Source organism: Mixophyes fleayi, chromosome 2 (genome assembly GCF_038048845.1).
Source record: "Mixophyes fleayi isolate aMixFle1 chromosome 2, aMixFle1.hap1, whole genome shotgun sequence".
In the NCBI taxonomy this organism is placed as follows: Eukaryota; Metazoa; Chordata; class Amphibia; order Anura; family Limnodynastidae; genus Mixophyes; species Mixophyes fleayi.
The window spans coordinates 375,052,751-375,063,198 of NC_134403.1; the positions used below are offsets into that span (position 1 = coordinate 375,052,751).

At 39.5% G+C, this 10,448-nt stretch overlaps 1 protein-coding gene across 2 annotated transcripts in view; it reads right to left on the reverse strand.

Moving 5' to 3' along the window:
• Positions 1–8,113, reverse strand: part of LOC142140556 (uncharacterized) — a 34,329-nt gene extending 26,216 nt beyond the window's left edge. For both annotated transcript variants that reach the window (XM_075198267.1, XM_075198266.1), the window contains exon 1: positions 7,964–8,113. In XM_075198267.1, coding sequence (XP_075054368.1) covers positions 7,964–8,000 — 37 coding nt within the window. In that variant the 5' untranslated portion in view covers positions 8,001–8,113. The remainder of the gene's footprint in view (positions 1–7,963) is intronic.
• Between the last annotated feature and the right edge of the window lie 2,335 nt (positions 8,114–10,448).

The window sequence follows — 10,448 nt, forward strand, 5'->3', positions numbered from 1 at the left end:
TTCTCCCTGATGATGTGTATTTTGTTTGTGGGAGGAAAGCTTATTCCTGGGTGACTCCGAGTTCCAAGGGCTTGTGTTTCTTAGCTAAACTGGTTCCTGAAATCATGACTATTACTCATGAAGAAATGGTAGATATTCACAAGACTACATCACCACCATACATACACACACAGTATGAACACCGTGGCAAGAGAAATATGATTCCTGGTGAGGAACCCATAGCTACAAAATTGATTAGTGAAACTGCTGGTTTCCAAGTTATGGTTGCTCTAGATCTCACCAGGACCGCTCGGGAACATTAAACTTTAAATATATCCAAGACCTAGCTAAATTAATAGATAATATCACCGAGATGTATGATGACACTTTCAGGTATACTGGAAGGGAGCTACAAGCGTACAAGAAGGAGTTGGTGCAACATAGACTGGTACTAAATTATCTCACCTCTATTACTGGTGGGTACTGTGTGACACTGGCCACCCAGTTCGGTGTCAAATGTTGCACGTACATTACTAATAATACGGAAGACCCTAAAGAGGTTATAGACCGGAAGATGGATGAAATTTTGCAGCTGAAATGGGAATTTCGAAAGAGCCATAATTCTTCGTTATATGAGGTCGGGGAAAAGGTGGCGGGTTGGTTCTCATGGTTGAACCCAGCAAAATGGTTCTCCGGTCTGGGGGAGTGGGTACAGGAAATGGTTGCTAGTGTAGGTAAGCTCCTTCTCCTTATACTGGGTGTCATCTTAGCAATTGGTTTAGTTGTCAAATGTGTTCCTACTGTGTTGAAGTGTGGAAAACGGTCTCATGGGAGTAACACTGAGAAAGAGACTGAAAGGGTGGTACCAGATACCGAGATCATGGTCTGTGAAGAAGTATTATATAATCCTGAACTTGAAACGGTGATTGGGTGATAGTTTATTACACTATCAAAGGGTGGAACTGTCGAAGTCAGCAAATTGGATAAAGTCATTTCAATTAAAGTCTAGCAAACTTGGTTGTCTTTGTCTGAAAAGATGCGTACGGTACGCATCGACGTACAAGGGCACGCTACGGCGTGAAAGGGCGTACGCATCCACTACACGTGGCAGCAACAGTAATTGGTCTTTTACCATACATTCGCACAAACACGCATACTTATAAAATAGTACACATTATTGGTAGTTGCAACACATAGTCAGTTATGTCGAAATATAGTAGTATTTATATGTTATATCAGAGTTACATGCATATTAGTGAAATACACAGAACGGGTTAAAGGAATAACATCATGAGTGGTATCATAATGAACCTTGTTACATATCCTACTGTTTGGTGCGCTCTGCGAGGGAATCGCAGAGTGCATACGCAAGTTATGAATGATAGGGAATTATGAACTACTTAAGACTAAGGAATTCTGGCGGGAAGAGCAGAGCATACCCCCTGCAGAGATGACCCCCTCCTTTGGATTCCTTAGGATGAACCAGCCAATGATTGACGACCCCTTGGACATTCCTGAGACCCGGACCAATAGATGCAAGCCATACCATCTTCATTGTATTACTGTATTTGATTGTGTATATAAGCAGCAGCTTGTGATCCAGAGTGCAGACTTCTTGTCCCCAGACTTCAGGATTGAATGACTGCACTGGATCCAGAGCGCCTGCGATAAGTAACGGCTGTATTTACTATTACTTCGCTTGAGCATATTTTTTCCACTTATTGCGAATAAATCTTTGTGCGTTGGAAACACAAACCGAGGTTCGACAATCGTTATTGGTTAGCGACAATACGCACATAACATCATATATACACATTCAGTGTTACAGAGAACAATGCAAATGACGTGGCTTGCTTCTATAGATCCAGACATCAGATGGGTCCAGGCTAAACAGGTCATAGGCTGATTCAATCTAAGGAATCCAAAGGTGGGGGTCGTCTCTCCAGGGGATGAGATTCTTTCTTCTCGCCAATGCTCCAGTTACATCTTAGTAAATTAGCATTTCATAGCCAACATCATACAAAGGTTTATTCCCTAATATCAATAACTAAAGTATGCAATATGCGATCTCTTCGCCGTCTGCACCAGACAGCTGCTGATGATTAGGGTTTTAATATGATACTAGGCATGATACCTTTCCTATAACCTGAACCTTGAATATCACTGAAGTGTACATATAATCATAATATATATAGACTAATAATAAACCAAATACTATCTGCTCATAAATTACAGTGTAACGAAACCAATATGAATATGAATTTTATAAATAACTAAATGTTGTAATGCGAGTGTGTGCGTGCGTATTTTACCGTGCGATCGCACCACGCCACGTATTACGTGGCGTATGGATCGCAATCGCACAGCAAAACAATATTAACCAATATACTTTCGTTCATCCAATTATATGACTTCGACAATGTATAACTAAATCAGTATTCTTCCTTTTTTAAGTACATTGGATGCGTCATTTTATATATGGTATTTGTGCCAAGTCAGACATACGATATAGGACTGAGGAACTAGAAAAGAAACCTCCAAATAGCTGATATTGGGAGTTACGCCTCTTTTAGTGCTAATGTCCCTCAGATGGTACATTGTACCACTGACCTCCTTCTCCAGCAATATCTCAGTATTGTCTCTACATGTTACATTATCAGAAATGGAAAAACAGCTTCTTCTATTGAATCAATTCTGTTCAATTCATAAAACTTGATAAAAAAAACAACTTCCAGCCATTCTTGAGACTGTGAAAAATCCATAAAATAATTATTCGCTGTGACATTATTTATCAGGAACAAGGAGACCTTCTGGTGAGGTCCAGAGCTCCACTGCTCAGAAGAACGATGGATGAGAACATATGTACATTACAAAGTGCTACTTCCACCTTCTACAATTACTTTATTTTCCCATTTAAATATTTAATGTTGTGTAAACCAGATGTGGATTTGTTTTCAGTCCGTGTATTTAAGGGACGAGCACACGAAAAGTTTTAGGAAATGATATATTGGGAACTGATGTTAGAGTTGTGGTTGGTTCAGGCCGAGAAATGTCGTTCATCACCTTTCACCTACTATAAATATAAGATAAGATGGATATATAAAGTCATATGTACAGGTTAGTGGTTCCTAGAGTATAACGCTCCTGTTATATAAAGCATATAGCCCCCAAGTGTGCAGGTGGATTTGGTCTACTTGAGAGTAATGCCGGTGTGCTCAATCTGTGGCTGTGCGTGGGATCAGAGGTTCTGCATCAGTAATGGAGTAATTACATGTATTGTGATTTGTGGATGAGTATTCCTCTGGTGATGTCTAATATTTCATCAGACATATTGTCTCACAGGACTGAGGTTAAGCTGTGGCTGAAGATAGTGTTATATTCCACAGATAGAATACACAGAAACTAATAGAAGCAGTAACACGTGTTACAGAAAGCTCTCAGGAAGGTTGAAAGTGGAAAATAGTATTTTACTTTCTCAATGTGAAAGTCCTCCCGTAACACTCAGGTAAATTGTGGACATTCCCAGATACAAGAATTCAGGTCAAAAATTCAAAATGGAAATGATAAAGTTGGCAGGAGGACGTTGTGTTATCTGTGTATTTGAAAGATAATTTTTTTCCTGTACCCATAGTAATGACAAATAGGAGAGATCACAGAAGGGCGATTATCAAGTGAGAAGAAGTCCTCTTGGTCCATCTCAGAACTTTCCCTTTGGCCTGGTATTAGCCAACGGGGTTTGTAGCAGAGTGATGATAGTCACTGCAGTGACACTCAGACAGGAAGGAAGATACAATGATTGGTTGATAAAGGCATTTTCAAATCATTATTTATAACAACACATCTACAGAACCAAGAACTGTCTACATAAACATGGATTCCTCATCAACTGGGAAAAGTCCAATCTTCCCCTACCAGGCAGATAACATTGATTCCATTATCCATCGATAAATCACCCGGATGCTTGGACAGTGAAGCGTCAAGAGTTATATCTAGGAGTTATATCTAGGAGTTATATCTAGGAGTTATATCTAGGAGTAATATCTAGGAGTTATATCTAGGAGTTATATCTAGGAGTTATATCTAGGAGTAATATCTAGGAGTTATATCTAGGAGTAATATCTAGGAGTTATATCTAGGAGTTATATCTAGGAGTTATATCTAGGAGTAATATCTAGGAGTTATATCTAGGAGCTATATCTAGGAGTTATATCTAGGAGTTATATCTAGGAGTTATATCTAGGAATTATATCTAGGAGTTATATCTAGGAGTAATATCTAGGAGAAATATCTAGGAGTTATATCTAGGAGTAATATCTAGGAGTTATATCTAGGAGAAATATCTAGGAGTTATATCTAGGAGTTATATCTAGGAGTTATATCTAGTTCACATGATGCTCAGAGTGATAATGAAGATTGGAAAAGACAATTGTACAGAAATAACAATCATCCCCTTCTAGCCAAGGAGGTTCTGGTTTTCGAATTGTTGAAGATTTTGAGACGTGTGAAAATCAGATCTGCCAGTAATGAGATTCTTTAATGCTTTAAAAAAAACCTACAGACAATTGTTAATTCATATTTTTCATCCTGGGATCCATCCTGAGATCTTAAGATAGTATGAGAAGGATTGGTGGGATATTAGTTTTGAGTCTTTAGATCAAGTGTCTCTGAGTCCTCTATCTTGGAAAACAACTACTACAAGCTACTTTCATTTTGGCAATCGCTTCTGTCAAAAGAGTGAGCAGAATTTAAAACTTTATCTGGCAAAGAACATACATGAATATATTCTCAGATAATATCATGTCAAGAACAATTCGCTGTTTCCTACCAAAGATCCTGTCGGTGGAAAATTTACACCAAGATATGTATCTCCTTATTTCACAGATGGTTAAGATGTGGTTCAAGGAAACCTGCACATCCTGGATGTAAGAAAAGCTATTTTTATGTACTTTGAGAGACCACAGACTTCAGAGCTGATGACTTCTCTTTACAATTACAGAAGGTGACAAAGTAAATAAGACAACTTTACCCAGTTAAATAAAAGTTATAATATTCCACTGTTACAAAATGGGAGACCCAAAAACTCCTTTACTGCTTATTATTCAAGATCTGCTATAACGTCCTGCACAGAACTGATACATGTATTGTGTGATAAATCTGTCCGGTAACATCATGATTTTCACCTTACATTTTTGTTGCACACTACATCCTGGACATCATCACCTCTAAGGACTCAGAGTTTTATCTAAAGCTCTTACTGATGTTACCCTTCTATCCCTCATGATTGTGCGTAAAGGAAAAGAAAATTAACATACCAAAACTAGAGATGCTCAGGCTCGGTTCCTCAAGAACCGAACACACCCGAACTTAGGGTATCCGGGTACCGAACCAAGCCGACTCGGCACTTTCACGCTTTTTCGGAATCTAAAATGAGGCAAAACGTCATCGGTACTTCGTCGGATCTCAGATCTCTTGATTTTTGGATATCTTTTTGAGATCCAACATAAGGGTGGGAGGGAGGGCCCATGGACAATTCCATCTTGCACCATTTTTCTTTTCCGCCACTGCTGTGGCCAATGTTTGCTAGATGTGCTAGGAACTGCTGTGTGTTTGTGTCATGGCTCTGTCACTTACCATCCAGCCAGGTCGCTGCAGTCTTTGTCCAAAAGTGTATGGAAAAAATATTGTGATCTGTGAGGTGGTCAAAATTGACTGCAAATGACTTGAAATTAGTATTATTGAGGTTAATAATAATGTAGGAATGAAAAAAGAGCAAAATTATGTGATTTTAGCATATTGTAGGATTTCTTCTAAAAAATTCAAAACCAAAACCAGTTCACGGGGGTCAGTGAGCATCTCTAACCAAACCTATTATTTCTTGAAATTGGTGGACAGCACAATATAACAATCCTAATAAAATCATTTTGTTTGCATAATTTTTCCTCTGCATATAAATAACACATACAAGTAATATATACAGTAAGGGCTTCATTTATATTTAGGAGCAATTCCAGCAACATTCAAGTAAAACTTTAAACAAATTGAATGTATTTTTCTCCCTGAACACACGTATGAAAAATGAGGTGGAGAAATTGTGGTCTCATGTGTGTATTTCGTGCAGCATATATCTTACCATGCATGCCAGTCACAAAGCAGCAGTATTTCTGCGTCTAGCCCATATATACGTCTGAGTACAGGTGCTCATTTACCAAAATTCACATTACACAAGTTGGATACAATATAATGTAACGTATTAATACATGATAGAATAGTATATTTACAGTGTTACTAGGAAATGCAACAGTCACCCTGTTCACATAAAATGTAATTAAATAAAAAATACCTAACACCTCTCATTTTCCACATTATAAATCCAATGGTATCTTTGCTGCAGTACTTCAACTGGAAATGACAAATAAAGAGTGATAATAGATGGATGAAACATGTCATAATATATCCATGATACTAATAAATAAAATACTATCAGCTGGAGAGGGCGAGATCCGTGTGGGGCCAGACACTGGGGCTGCTGTCGTCGCCATCACATAAGTTTGCACCAGGCCTCAGGAACCCGCCTAACAAGTATATTTGTTAATGTGTCCAAGTACGATTATGCCGCATCTCCAGTATACGCGCCCTCACTGTGCTCAACTGATGTTTACTCACCAGCGTTCCGCCACTCCAAGCACAAGGAGAGCCCAGCGTGATATACGCCCCAACTCTAAATACAGATGCTAATTCTGCACAGTGCAACAACTTTTATGTAGACCTCATATTTCTATGCTGGAGATGGACTTACATCCATGTAGACATCAGCCCCAAATTGTGCCAATTTGCACCTGTACAATCCAAGATGTGATGTAACAGGTGCAAATGTAATTTCTTTTACGAGCATGAAAAATACTGTCTGTTTTTGCAAGTAGCACACAAATATTGGCCAGATTTCTTTTAATATTGAGACTTAGAGTTGAGCGAGGACCCAACCACCAGACTACAAATATTTCCGCACATTTTAAATCCCAGTTTCCCCCTCCTATATGGCACATTCTAGCTGGATTTACTCCTAACTGTAAATGCCTAAGAACACAAGGACATTTTGGTAAGTAGATTTTCTCTTTATGCAGAAGTAGAAATATTAAGGGTGACTAGAAAGTGTTAAATACATTCAACAAGCTCAGAATTGAAACACCTGACATTCTTATAAACTGCGTATAAACCAGCAGGAAACCAGCCACATCCGTCTGTTCTACCCCTGGCACTCTCGCAATGTGGACAACAGAGTAACAGTAATGAACAAACACCGGGGGATCCTTCTGAGACCCTCTTTACTTATTCAAACATGCTGAGTTCAAGGCTATAAATTAAAATGATGTCTTCATATCTAGTACTATCAATGAGAACTGGCGTTTACACTAATGGAACTCTTTAGTTAATAACCACTGCTTAGTTGTGATGTAATGTGTAGAGCTGATGGATGTTGTCTCATGGTAGTAGAGTGACATGTACAGAACTAGGTGACAATGACAGATGTTTGTAACTATAACATCGGGACATTGTATAGTGGACAATGCACTTCTCAGATATTATCAGACAGAGATTGTGAATGGTGATAACATCTCTCACATAGAAGGATTAATGTTACCAGCTAGTACGTAACTGAATGGACAGATGAATGATATAAACACAACATTAAGTTTACTTCAAATTTTACTAAAGTCTTTGTGTTACGGAGAACACTGATGTCACCATGAGATACAAAGTGTCTTATAGCCTCATATATTACCTCTAAAACAGACAACTTGTCCGTCCATATCGTGGAAGCCTTGTACTGATGTGACTAAGATAGGACAATATTATGTAGACATCAGGACTCAACATCAAAGTAATATAAAATGTAATTTTCCATTTCAGAAGAGACATCTCTGGGTCAGGAAGGGGAATGGGCTACTCTTAGGGGGGCTCCAATGTCCTAACACACCCAACATACCTGTAATTAGGCTCCAAATCAGCAGTGTTGAGACCATTGTGAGAAGTCGATGGAGACTCTAAGCTTCGGTGTCCTTGTGAGGTGTCACCAATCGGCTGTACTCCACCTCTTAAACAGACCTCAATGTGCGTCATGGTATTTTGGTCAGACGAGAGGGCCAGATCACGAAAACAAATACACAGAAGAAGGAAAATATCAAATTCAGCTGCTGACCACATTGCTCAAATAGGTGCCAAACCTCAGCATGAAAACACTTTTTAAATAATTTTCCATAACATTTATTTTAAGATTTAGGAAAAAAAAAAATACATTATAATACTTGTTTTTCTTTTATTTATAAGCAACAATATTTGCCACAGTGACATACAATGGAGAGATGAATATACAATTAAATAGTGGATTGCAGTACAGAACATAACTGGAGAAAGGAGGCTCGGCTCGCAAGAGCTCACAATCTAAATGGAAAGAAGGGAGTAACACAGAAGTCCATATATTGGACAGATGACCTGGCACATAGGAGTATAAAAGGGGTAGATGGTCAGTAAATGGTCACGCAGATATAAGAGCTCTGGAAGATCATCAGAGAATATGGTAGAATATAGGATACAGTACAGAAAGTGCAGTGTGGCCATTATGTGGGGAGAGGACAGTAGAACAAACGTTGGTGAGGTTCTCTAAGGAGATGAGTATTCAGTGACCACTTTATGCCTTGAAGGTCAGGGACAGTCTGATAGAATGAGGGATGGCCCCCAGAACACAGGATCCACCATTATATTATAATAAACTCTTGATTAAAAGGTTTATGTCTCAGTCCTCTGGTGTCCTGGGAAGAACAGTCTCTGGTGAAATAAAAAATTAGATGCAAGTTAAAGATATGAATAAATAAATACTAGGCTCAGCCATATAATATAAATACCGAGGGCATGAATTGGGGGTTGGTATCTTATTTGTACAGATACAGGAGCCGTAGTTTGCACAGACAGAAGGAATGAGATGGGCGGAGAGATGACGTTACTACTGGAGTATGGAGCAGGCGCATGAAGGAGCCTCATTCTGTAAAGCAATGCAGAGATTTTACAGAGTGAGCTTACGACAGTGACATAAAGGAGCGTTCCTTGCCATGCATGGCCACTCACACTCCTCAAAAGGACCTCTCAGAACCTCAGAGCTGCCAAGGTCAACGTAGGACTGGTGCCACTATGGCACTTCAATGGTGGGGGGTATAAAACGCACGCTTGTTGCTCACAGCTGACTGGTACAGGGAACCCACAGATATAATCACTGATGTCCGTCAGTGGGGTTCACATTGGTTGATTTTTAATGGGGGGTTTTATTTTTCCATTTGGACTATGCCAGATGAAAGAAGATTCAAGAAAAGACCTTGGGAGTGATTCATTAAGGAATATAAAATGCACTAAAAATGCAAGTAATTACTCCTGTATTCAATAAGAGGATCTCAAGAGAGTTTCTAGTTATAAACAGACTATTTGGCACTTGATGTATACAGGCAGCCACAACACACTGCAGGACACACAATGCATATGTATATATAAAGTGTCATCAGAATATAAAATTAAAGACATTAACACCTTTTAATAATATAATCATTAATGAAAAAATATTTAACATGAAGTACATATATCAGGATGTTATTAATGTCTACTGTACATAAAATACATTGTTACAGCTGCTCCTGATTACAGACATGTTCTAGCTGTATACACAGCCGTCATCACTAACACTCAGCACCTACACCTGCCCTGTAGCTGGTGCCAGTGATACAACTGGAGAACTCGTACCTAAGGGATGACCAAAGCTTGATTCGGATGGAGTGAGCGATCAATCCTCACTGTACATTGCCTGCAGGGCCGTCGAGAGGGGGGGGAGCGGGTACTGATTACCCAGGCATGTCAGGGGGCCCGGCCCGGGCCCTCGCGCCGACGATTTTTTTTTTAAAAAAAAAGTAAAAAATTATTTTTTCAAAACTAATTTTTTTTCTTTTCTTTTTTTTTTTTTTCCGGCGGGAGGGGGGGCTCGGTCGTTGGTGGGGGGAGCAGGGTAGTTAAAAAAAACCAAAACCATACTCACGTGATTGCGGCGCCGGCGTCCCTCCTCTGCCGGGTGTGACATCATCATGTCACGCCCATCATTCAGTCAGTCTGGAGCAAAGGAGCACAGAGCAGCAGAGAAGACAAGAAAAAAGAGAGAAGTAAAGGTAAATGAAGGGAGGAAAATGGGGGGGTTTAAAAAAATGGGGGGGCAATAGCAGCATGACACAGAGGGGTTAAAGAAAGGAGGGACAATAGCAGTATGACACAGAAGGGTTAAAAAATGAGGGACAAGCAGCATGGCACAGAGGGGTTAAAGAGAGGAGGGACAATAGCAGCATGGCACAGGGGGTTAAAGAAAGGAGGGACAATAGCAGCATGGCACAGGGGGTTAAAGAAAAGAGGGACAATAGCAGCATGGCACAGGGGGTTAAAGA